The following is a 12,536-nucleotide window of genomic DNA, read 5'->3' on the forward strand; positions in this document are numbered from 1 at the left end:
TGTCTTGGTGGGCTCTGTCCCGCTCCATTCGCCCTCGCTAACGCTCACGCTCTCTCCACTCCCCTGCCCTGCCCCTATTCCTTCCCATCCCCACTACCTCTACATTTATAGTAGTCACAGCCACACCCACAGCTCGCCCTCACATCACCTCCACCAATCACAGATCCTCAAGTCAGATCACATTATACCACACCAACTTGCTCCACCGCAAAATACTCCCAACAACTCTCATTCCCACTAAGCATTATTTACATCACCCCACACTACTTCCTCTTCCACATATAGTGCAACCCTATAATTCCTATCCAGACCCCCACCTAGAACCAACTTAAACTTTATAACCATGACTATCACACAACTAAGTCTAGTCTGTCTTCTCATAATTCTTTATAACACCATAAGTTATCACTCTAGCAATATTCCTAAACTTTGTAGCACAACACTACATTATGCACTCTCGTATACAGACACCACACATTAGAATAATATATGCCCACAATTGTTCAAGAACTACATAACAGACCAATTCAGAACTAAACATATATGCTCTCATTCCTACGCCAAAAAAACACAATACTTTCTCACACTCCTCACCAAACTCCAACATCTGTATAACCATTTTAACTCCAGGCTCACCATAAGTGGGGATATCCACCCCAACCCAGGCCCAAATCCATCCTGTCCAACACAAACTGCTCCAACACAAATGTCAGAACATAACACCCCCACTATCTTCATCCATGGGCAAATCAACAACAGCAGCAAAACCAACCATCGTATAATGCTAAATATTAATATTAGAAGTATCAAAAATAAAATACCTGAACTCCAGGAAACAATGGCACACCCAGACATAGTTGCTTTAACAGTAACCTGGGTAAATAAAAACATAGCTAACCCAGAAGTTCTCCCTACTGGCTACAATATCATTAGACAAGACAGACCACTTCGTAAAGGGGGTGGAACTGCCTTACTGTACGAGTCCAACTTAACTGTATATCAATTACCATACTCCTACCCCTCCCTCTATAATTGGGACATACTTATCTCACAACTTCAACTTCACCCTAAAAACGTCATCACCACAATTGTGATGTATATTCCACCTGGTAATACACCTACTAGCCTTGAAGACTTCTTATCCTGGTATTCTTCCACAAACTCACATGAAACCCTTATTCTGGGGGATTTCAACCTAGATTGGTTCCCCTGCATATCAGAACCACCAAGTAATCTAATAGATCTCCATGGCTACCAGCAGCTAGTCCAAATTCCAACTAGATGTGATAAAAAAATCTAAAAGGAAATCCATCCTTGACTGGGTCCTAACAACCCCACATTGTACCCCCACACAGGCAGTCTCCCAGACACCTTGTGACCACAACATAATATACCTTATACGTAGTAGAACAAGCATATGCAAAACCACTAACTATGTATCCACAAGAAACACAAAAAAATTCTCTCCTGAGGTCCTCAATACTTTACTCTGTAACTGTGACTGGACCCCCCTAAAAACCTTTCCACTTGACCAGGCTGTAGCATATTTCAACAAAACATTTCTACAACACCTAGACACTGTCGCTTCATTGCGCAAAATCAAGGTTAGAACCTCTATAAACCCCTGGCTCAGTAAAGAAACCAAACAAATCCTCAAGTCCAGAGACACTGCCTGGCTTTACTATCAAAAAAAACAAAGAAACACAAAGCCTAAGTACCAAGAACTGCGCAACCGTGCCAGAAAATGCATTAGGCTGGACAAAAAGTCCTACTACATAAGATTACAAACTAAATACCAACAAAACCCCCCAAAATTTTGGAAAAATGTAAACCAGCTACTAAAAATCCACCCAAAAGGCTACCCCCAAACCAACCACCCCTGACACTAAAGTTCCCATCGAAACACAATTCAGCTCCCACTTTGTGAACTCAATTCTATCCTTAGTATCACAGGACAGTTCCTTCCTCACTACCCCCCCAACACAAATAACACTAATACAAGCTTTACCCTCAAAACAGTTTCCACCACTTCAATCAAAAGCATGCTCTCCAAACTAAAAACCTCATCAACAGCAGCCCACCTACTCCCCAGCTATTTCTTGAAACTCACAGCAGATGCTATTGCTATCCCAGTCTCCACTCTCATAAACAGATCAATTGTTGAAAACTATGTGCCCAAACTCTGGAAAATATCCTATGTTACACCCATACATAAAGGCAGGACCTTCACTGAACTTAATAACTACAGACCCATTGCTTTACTCTTCCCCCAGCCAAAATCCTAGAAAAATGCATCCATACCCAGGTGCTAAAATATCTCCTAGACAGCAGCATCCTGTCACCTACTCAGCATGGTTTCAGACCTGCCCATAGTACCACTACAGCCCTCCTCTGCTTCACAGATACAGTAAACTGTCTCAAAAACAATGGCCTGCAGATGTCAACTCTTTTTTCGGATATGTCCAAAGTATTTGACACAGTCTCACACCAAATCCTGCTAAGCAAACTAAACCAATATCACCTATCAAATTCCACTCTTAGTGGTTCCAAAGCTACTTAACTGACAGGTACCAAGCTGTGAAATGGGAACATTTTCTCTCTCTTCAGCTGCCCATAACTATAGGAGTCTCACAGGGTTCTATCTTAGGACCACTACTATTCAGTCTTCACAAATGACCTCCATACCTCCACACAGCATGCATCTATAATTCAGTATGCAGATGACACTACCTTAATCTGTGCTGCACAAAACATTGCCACCCTCCTACAAACAACTCAGCTAGCATTCGCTGATGTTGAAAACTACCTTACCAAAGCCCAACTTATCCCCAATCCAAAGAAAACTCAGCTTATGATTATAACCAGTTCTAACAAAAACACTAATAACAGTCAATTCACTATCTACTCCACAAATGCTACTCCAATAACTCCAGTGGCACAGGCTAAGCTATTGGGAATAACCATAGACTCCCACCTAAAATTTGATAGTCATCTCAACTTAACTATTAAAAAAGTACATGCCAAACTGGGAACACTCTACCGTATCAAACCATTTCTTACCAACAACACAAGATCAGCCATTGCTCGCTCCCAAGTTCTATCCACCCTACTCTATGCATCTCCCATTCTGACTAATCTCAACAAAACTGAACTAAGCAAAATGGAAGCCTGCTATAACAGAATTGCCTGCTTTGCTGCAAATTGCTCATAAATAACTCATCACTGCACTGCTTTGAGACAGCTCTACTGGCTTGAACTACCCAACCTCCTACCCTACAATCAGCTCTGCCTCTGTCATTTGATCTATTACCTCACCAATAAGTGTTCTGCCCTCCAAAAACCTAGTACAACATCACTCAGCCAAAAGGCATCTTAGATCATCAAGTAAACTACTACTAGAAGTCACCAACAGCTACAATAGCTTTGGAGATGCACTATATAGTAGTTCAGTGGCTAAGAAAATGGAACTCTATCCCCACTAGCATTCAAAACACATCATCCAAAGCCTCCTTTAAAGACCTCATCAGGTAACATCTCAAGCAAAGTTATCAGTGCCATGATTGCTCCCCAGGCTAGTGAAAGCAGATAAGGTACACATACTAAACCTAGAGTACTTGATAATAGTTTTCAGTCTTACTCACAAACACTGGCTAATCTACAATGTATGTACTGTACCTGTGTACTATGTATGTATTCTAACTATGTTCCAAATTTCATCTGTACACCACAAATTTATTAATTACCTTTATTTTTAAATCAATATTTTGTTGTTTGTTCTCTCCACTGTAACTGTTGATGTGCTACATACCACTGTAAAAACATGTCTTTTGAAATTTGTGTGTATACTGATCATGTCTAAATAACTAAATATATCTGTAATTTTTCTATGTGGAGCTTTTCTCCCTGGGCCTCTGCTGAAAAAGGGCCTTTTCGGCTCAGTCAGACACCCCCGGTTAACAAATGTAAAATAAATATTTTTTTAAAAAAAATTGCTGTATTTGCTCGTTTGCAAATCAGTTATGTTGTTTTATATCTGTAGTGAGATAGGGACCAGGTTGAGGAGACCCTGGAGAGGTGGACATATGCTCTAGAGAGGAGAGGAATGAAGGTCAGCATGACTAAGACAGAATATACGTGTGTGAATGAGAGGGAGGATAGATGAATGGTGAGGATGCAGGGAGTAGAGTTGGCGAACGTGGATGAGTTTAAGTACTTGGGATCAACAGTTCAGAGTAATGGTGAGTGTGGAAGGGAGATGAAGAAGAGAGTACAGGCAGGGTGGAATGGGTGGAGAAGAGTGTCAGGCGTGATTTGTAACAGACTGGTGCCAGTAAGACTGAAAGGGAAGGTATTCAAGATGGTAGTGAGACCAGCTATGCTGTATGGGTTGGAGACGGTGGCACTGACAAAAAGGCAGGAGTCAGAGCTGGAAGTGGCAGAGTTAAAGATGTTAAGATTTGCACTGGGTGTGACAAGAATGGACAGGATTAGGAATCAGTATATTAGAGAGTCAGCCCAGGTTGGACGGTTGGGAGACAAAGTCAGAGAGGTGAAATTGAGTTGGTCTGGACATGTGCTAAGGAGGGATGCTGGGTTTATTGGGAGAAGGATGCTAAGGATGGAGCTGCCAGGTAAGAGGAAAAGAGGAAGGCCTAAGATAATGTTTATGGATGTGGTGAGGGAGGACATGCAAGTGGTTGGTGTGACAGACCAAGATGCAGAGTACAGGAAGAAATGGAAACAAATGATTCGCTGTGGTGAGCCCTAATGGAAACAGCTGAAAGAGAAGAAGAAGACGTGTCAAAAGGTTATTAGTGGAAAATGAAACAAAACTACTTAGATACAATAACAGGAGCACAAGTACATTTTACCCATCCATTCATCCTTCACTTCTTGAACTCTACAAATTTTAATTGCTCCTAAAGAGGTTGAGAATATCTTATTCCTAAAGAGGTTGAAAATTGTCTTATTCCAATCTAAATAAATCACTGTTACTGAAATAAATGCCTACTTTTCAACTCATGAAACCCTTACATCCCATTGTAGAGTCTTTGTTCAACACTGTACATTCCAGCACTGCAAACTCATTTAAGTGGTTATTCAGTGACCTACAGCATGACAGGGTAAGAGTAATCCAAATAGTACTTTCTGATGGTATAAGAGACAGCATTGGACCAAACCAGAAAAATATGCTAATTTGCAAAATTCTGCAACAAATAATAAAAGATAAAATAAAATCCACTATTTCCTCTGCAATAATAGAATTCCACGACTTCCCCAAGAAAATTTACAAGCTAGGAAATTTATAAACCCAGTACTGCCTGAACCTATTACATTAAAGTAAGCAGAAGCAGACACAATGGCTACAGACTGTAGATGAATGGTTCATTGACTAAGAAGTATTAACTTTTTGATCAGGCATTTAGCACGTGACTAAAGCTATGAGTTGTTAATAAGCTGCTTCTAGTGTCAAGGGTACAGGACTTTAATATTTCTTCCTTCATCTGCCTTCTGCGTCAATTGACTAGACAGTGCTTTGTGGCAATTGGAATTTGGGTTAGGTCTCCTGGACTGCATGTCTATTAATTCCCTATTATTTATGAACCTATAAAAAAATAATAGCACATCTTTCTTTTTACTGAAGACTTTCTTTTCTGAATTGTTGATGGTTTTCATGGAGTTATTATAGTTTCAATCCATCAATGCTATGTGTATATAATTTTTGCACCTTCCACTATCTTCATTATCACTTTTTATTTGTTAAGACACTTCCATTTTGTTTTCTCTGAAAAACTAATGCTGATGAAAATGATTAACCTTTAAATACTCTTCTTTGATTTTGTTGTCTCTTTTGGAAGATAAGATAACAGCACTTCAGACCACACTTCAAAGAAAGCTGTAGTTTTTATTGACTTACACATAGTGTGTTCCAAAATAAGTGCAGAGACAGTAAAAACTGCACGGAATGAAGCACTGAGTTCTGATATTTTTAATTTCATACCTCCATAATAACGCCAGTGAACTGAGATGTGACCTGTGGCTTTCTTGAAATCAGGCTTTTCCTTAAATTTGAAAAAATTCCATCAGCAACGAGGGTAAGTGGAGCATACAGTTTCTGCAAAGGAATATGTAAAGTGTTTTTAAGAGGTAATGACTATAAAAAAACTTCAATGAACTGCATGGTAATTTTATTATGTGCATTCTAGTAAGGGAATTTTATCACAGGTTAGCATGATTTTCCTCTTTATGGGATCTAATGCAGACTAATCTTGTCACTGACACAGTTACATAATATAATACAAAAAATGTCAGAAAACAAATTAAATAAAATGGACCAGAAGAACAAATAAAGGCATTTTACACACACACACACACACACACACACACACACACACACACACACACACACACACACACACACACACACACTGTGCATGTGTGTGTGTGCGTATATATATATATATATATATATATTATTCTGCACAGTATGAATGGAAAAGACAGAAAACCATTAAAACAGAACACACATACTGGAGCACTATGCAATGCATCAGACATAGCAATGGGATTTTTAATAGAATTCATAATTCTTATTTTGTGACTCCCCAAATAAGTAAAAAAAGCTACTCGTGAGAAAAAATGAAATTTAACTGACACTCTTAATCTAATGAGATGGTCAAGTTCAATTTCCTTTGAAAGAACAAAATACGTAATTCTGAGGAGGTTGAATGCATTAGTCTGAATGTAGATGGAAGGCCATTCCATAGATCTGGTATTGATGGCAACCAATCAGTTTTAATGCAGTGCCTGTATATATATATATATATATATATATATATATATATATATATATATATATATATATATATATATATATATCCACAGATGAAAAAATCTAGAATAAACAGAATAAGATGGAAATCTAGTAATTATATCCCAATGCTTAAATAATGGTTATTATATATATATATATATATATATATATATATATATATATATATATATATATATATATATTTATAGGAGTGGTTGAAACTCCTTGAATGTTGACATATGTTTGAATGACAAAGCAGATAATCTGTTGATGTTCAAGATCAACAGTCTCCATGGTTGTGGAATATTCCCTTTCCCTGGGGATTGTGCAAGCTTGGAGTTAATATAATTATCAGGGATGTTGGGAGTGCAGCTTCCACAAGGGGTTGTTCAGGGGGGCTCGCTCAGCAAAAAAAAATTATGTTTTTTGTCTTTTTTTTTTACTTTTTGTTTACATGCGGAGAGAATTTTCCTTGCACATGTGTACTTGACTGTCGATGTTTGCATTGCTGACTTTTCTGGTAAGCATTATTAATGCAGATATTCATGTGTTTTGATCAAAGTAAATATACCTATATATACTGGTGCATGTGAAATAATTCCTGCTTTAAAACTTCAGCTTGGCAAGCTAAGAACTTGGTTATATTCAACTGGACGTATAAGAGAATTTAAGTACCTTTTTATGCACTTTTTCTTTTAAAAAATACAGTATTTAAATTGATTTAAACTGTGTATGAAGGAGTGTTGAAGGAATTTTTAACTGGTTATTCTGCTCTTCAGTAACTTGAACTAAAAGCTAGTGTTGGCTGAATTTTGTTATTTGCTAGTAATTACAGGTGTGGGGGTAGCCACATTCAGTGATTTCCTGTCCTTGCATATTTAAACTGGTGCATGTGAAATAATTCCTGCTTTAAAACTTCAGCTTGGCAAGCTAAGAACTTGGTTATATTCAACTGGACGTATAAGAGAATTTAAGTACCTTTTTATGCACTTTTTCTTTTAAAAATACAGTATTTAAATTGATTTAAACTGTGTATGAAGGAGTGTTGAAGGAATTTTTAACTGGTTATTCTGCTCTTCAGTAACTTGAACTAAAAGCTAGTGTTGGCTGAATTTTGTTATTTGCTAGTAATTACAGGTGTGGGGTAGCCACATTCAGTGATTTCCTGTCCTTGCATATTTAAACTGGTGCATGTGAAATAATTCCTGCTTTAAAACTTCAGCTTGGCAAGCTAAGAACTTGGTTATATTCAACTGGACGTATAAGAGAATTTAAGTACCTTTTATGCACTTTTTCTTTTAAAAATACAGTATTTAAATTGATTTAAACTGTGTATGAAGGAGTGTTGAAGGAATTTTTAACTGGTTATTCTGCTCTTCAGTAACTTGAACTAAAAGCTAGTGTTGGCTGAATTTTGTTATTTGCTAGTAATTACAGGTGTGGGGGTAGCCACATTCAGTGATTTCCTGTCCTTGCATATTTAAACTGGTGCATGTGAAATAATTCCTGCTTTAAAACTTCAGCTTGGCAAGCTAAGAACTTGGTTATATTCAACTGGACGTATAAGAGAATTTAAGTACCTTTTTATGCACTTTTCTTTTAAAAAATACAGTATTTAAATTGATTTAAACTGTGTATGAAGGAGTGTTGAAGGAATTTTTAACTGGTTATTCTGCTCTTCAGTAACTTGAACTAAAAGCTAGTGTTGGCTGAATTTTGTTATTTGCTAGTAATTACAGGTGTGGGGGTAGCCACATTCAGTGATTTCCTGTCCTTGCATATTTAAACTGGTGCATGTGAAATAATTCCTGCTTTAAAACTTCAGCTTGGCAAGCTAAGAACTTGGTTATATTCAACTGGACGTATAAGAGAATTTAAGTACCTTTTTATGCACTTTTTCTTTTAAAAATACAGTATTTAAATTGATTTAAACTGTGTATGAAGGAGTGTTGAAGGAATTTTTAACTGGTTATTCTGCTCTTCAGTAACTTGAACTAAAAGCTAGTGTTGGCTGAATTTTGTTATTTGCTAGTAATTACAGGTGTGGGGTAGCCACATTCAGTGATTTCCTGTCCTTGCATATTTAAACTGGTGCATGTGAAATAATTCCTGCTTTAAAACTTCAGCTTGGCAAGCTAAGAACTTGGTTATATTCAACTGGACGTATAAGAGAATTTAAGTACCTTTTATGCACTTTTCTTTTAAAAATACAGTATTTAAATTGATTTAAACTGTGTATGAAGGAGTGTTGAAGGAATTTTTAACTGGTTATTCTGCTCTTCAGTAACTTGAACTAAAAGCTAGTGTTGGCTGAATTTTGTTATTTGCTAGTAATTACAGGTGTGGGGTAGCCACATTCAGTGATTTCCTGTCCTTGCATATTTAAACTGGTGCATGTGAAATAATTCCTGCTTTAAAACTTCAGCTTGGCAAGCTAAGAACTTGGTTATATTCAACTGGACGTTAAGAGAATTTAAGTACCTTTTTATGCACTTTTTCTTTTAAAAATACAGTATTTAAATTGATTTAAACTGTGTATGAAGGAGTGTTGAAGGAATTTTAACTGGTTATTCTGCTCTTCAGTAACTTGAACTAAAAGCTAGTGTTGGCTGAATTTTGTTATTTGCTAGTAATTACAGGTGTGGGGTAGCCACATTCAGTGATTTCCTGTCCTTGCATATTTAAACTGGTGCATGTGAAATAATTCCTGCTTTAAAACTTCAGCTTGGCAAGCTAAGAACTTGGTTATATTCAACTGGACGATAAGAGAATTTAAGTACCTTTTATGCACTTTTTCTTTTAAAAATACAGTATTTAAATTGATTTAAACTGTGTATGAAGGAGTGTTGAAGGAATTTTTAACTGGTTATTCTGCTCTTCAGTAACTTGAACTAAAAGCTAGTGTTGGCTGAATTTTGTTATTTGCTAGTAATTACAGGTGTGGGGGTAGCCACATTCAGTGATTTCCTGTCCTTGCATATTTAAACTGGTGCATGTGAAATAATTCCTGCTTTAAAACTTCAGCTTGGCAAGCTAAGAACTTGGTTATATTCAACTGGACGTATAAGAGAATTTAAGTACCTTTTATGCACTTTTTCTTTTAAAAATACAGTATTTAAATTGATTTAAACTGTGTATGAAGGAGTGTTGAAGGAATTTTTAACTGGTTATTCTGCTCTTCAGTAACTTGAACTAAAAGCTAGTGTTGGCTGAATTTTGTTATTTGCTAGTAATTACAGGTGTGGGGTAGCCACATTCAGTGATTTCCTGTCCTTGCATATTTAAACTGGTGCATGTGAAATAATTCCTGCTTTAAAACTTCAGCTTGGCAAGCTAAGAACTTGGTTATATTCAACTGGACGTATAAGAGAATTTAAGTACCTTTTATGCACTTTTCTTTTAAAAATACAGTATTTAAATTGATTTAAACTGTGTATGAAGGAGTGTTGAAGGAATTTTAACTGGTTATTCTGCTCTTCAGTAACTTGAACTAAAAGCTAGTGTTGGCTGAATTTTGCTATTTGCTAGTAATTACAGGTGTGGGGTAGCCACATTCAGTGATTTCCTGTCCTTGCATATTTAAACTGGTGCATGTGAAATAATTCCTGCTTTAAAACTTCAGCTTGGCAAGCTAAGAACTTGGTTATATTCAACTGGACGTATAAGAGAATTTAAGTACCTTTTTATGCACTTTTCTTTTAAAAATACAGTATTTAAATTGATTTAAACTGTGTATGAAGGAGTGTTGAAGGAATTTTTAACTGGTTATTCTGCTCTTCAGTAACTTGAACTAAAAGCTAGTGTTGGCTGAATTTTGTTATTTGCTAGTAATTACAGGTGTGGGGTAGCCACATTCAGTGGTTTCCTGTCCTTGCATATTTAAACTGGTGCATGTGAAATAATTCCTGCTTTAAAACTTCAGCTTGGCAAGCTAAGAACTTGGTTATATTCAACTGGACGTATAAGAGAATTTAAGTACCTTTTTATGCACTTTTTCTTTTAAAAAATACAGTATTTAAATTGATTTAAACTGTGTATGAAGGAGTGTTGAAGGAATTTTTAACTGGTTATTCTGCTCTTCAGTTATTCCCACCCATCCGCCCTGTTTTTGTTTTGGTGTTAATCTTAGTGGCATTGAAACTGCCCGCCCCTCAGCCTGCCTCTGGGCCCATCTCATTTGCTCACTCAACTGAGTGCAGTGAGATCATATTCTGATTTCAGGCACTCCTACTGTGTACAAAGAGAGCATCTGGGAAATAGAAAAAAAAAAAAAATTAAGCTTATTTCCTGCCTTTCTTGTTAAGTGGTACAGACTATTTGTAGGCTTCTGAGCCCCCAAGCCCTTCTGTGTTTGAGGGAAGCCTTCTAGCTTGTTTTTTTTCTTGTAACTAGCCAGTTTTCTAGTTTCAGCACTCAAATCTGTTTCTTTGATCTCAGCACTTGTTCAGAAAAAAAAAAAAAAAAAAAAAATTTCATCTGCTTTTACTGTACTTGTGTTTTTACCTACTTCTTTTACTTTTGCATCATCTTAAAATACTCAATTGTATTTATTACTGCTTGGTGTAACTCATTCTAAGCCTTTTGGTTTAAACACTTGGGCTTCGGACCAGTTAGTTGTTTTGCACTGAGAGGTTTGTGGTCTGCACTGTTGTGGCAGAACAGGTAGCTTACATCCTTCTAGGTTGAGAACTGCTGATTGAGGGCTCAGTGTCTGTTATTCTAAAAGTGTACTAATTCTGGTTTAAGCACTTGGGCTTTCAAGCTAGTTATTTTACATTAAGAGGGTTCGTGGTCTGCACTCTTGTGGGAGGAGGCTGGACTCTGCCCTTCTGAGCTGGGAATTTCTGGTTAAAGGCTTATAGTGCATGCATATCTGAACTGTTTCTTACTGAAGTTAGTGCACCTTGTTTGCTGTGGCATAGACTGGATTCGGGCCTGCTGGATCTAGCTTTGTTTGTGTAACTTGAGCACTAATCCAGACATTCTCTAAAGTATTCAATGGTATTTATTACTGCTTGGTTGTAACTTGATTAAAGTGTAGCTATCATTCAAGTCTTTTGGATTAAGCACTTGGGCTTCAGACCAGTTGTTTTACATTAGGAAGGTTTGTGGCAAGCACTGTGGTGGCAGGACAGGTAGCTTTCATCCTTCTAAGTTGGGAACTGCTGATTGAGAGCCCAGTGTCCAAGTGTATTAGTTCTGGTTTAGGCACTTGGGCTTCAGGCCAGTTATTTTACATTAAGAAGGTTCGTGGACTGCACTCTTGTGGGAGAAGAGGCTGGACTCTGCCCTTCTGAGCTGGGAATTTTCTGGTTAAAGGTTTATAGTGCCTGAATATTTGAACTGTATCTTACTGAAATTGGTTCACCTTGTTTGCTCTAGCATAGACTAGATCCAGGCCTACTGAATCTAGCTTTGTTTATATACTTGTTGTTTGTTTGCTTGTTATTTCCCTGGAAGCTAATTCACCTAATCGCAACTTCTCAGCTTCTGTGGATCACTAGTGATATCTGCATTGCTTACTGTACTTATTTCCTTGTTTCACTTGAAAGAAAGTTACTGTTTGTCGTTTTGCATTTAGTTACTTGTATCACATTGCACTCAAGTTACCTGCCACTTGCTCACTAAAGCAATTATATAAGTCAGCACTACAAATTAAAAGCACTACACCCTCACTCCCCACTGGCCCTTGTTTTCAATTAAGGATTTCCCAATATTATTC

At 37.2% G+C, this 12,536-nt stretch overlaps 1 protein-coding gene across 1 annotated transcript in view; it reads right to left on the reverse strand.

The window, feature by feature from the left end:
• Window positions 1-12,536, reverse strand: part of LOC122798188 (squalene monooxygenase-like) — a 647,600-nt gene that overhangs the window by 482,979 nt on the left and 152,085 nt on the right. Inside the window, exon 4 of the mRNA XM_044066935.1 lies at window positions 6,002-6,115. Coding sequence (XP_043922870.1) covers window positions 6,002-6,115 — 114 coding nt within the window. The remainder of the gene's footprint in view (window positions 1-6,001; window positions 6,116-12,536) is intronic.

Source organism: Protopterus annectens, chromosome 3.part1 (assembly GCF_019279795.1).
Source record: "Protopterus annectens isolate FY-2018-M chromosome 3.part1, PAN1.0, whole genome shotgun sequence".
Classification (NCBI taxonomy): Eukaryota; Metazoa; Chordata; order Ceratodontiformes; family Protopteridae; genus Protopterus; species Protopterus annectens.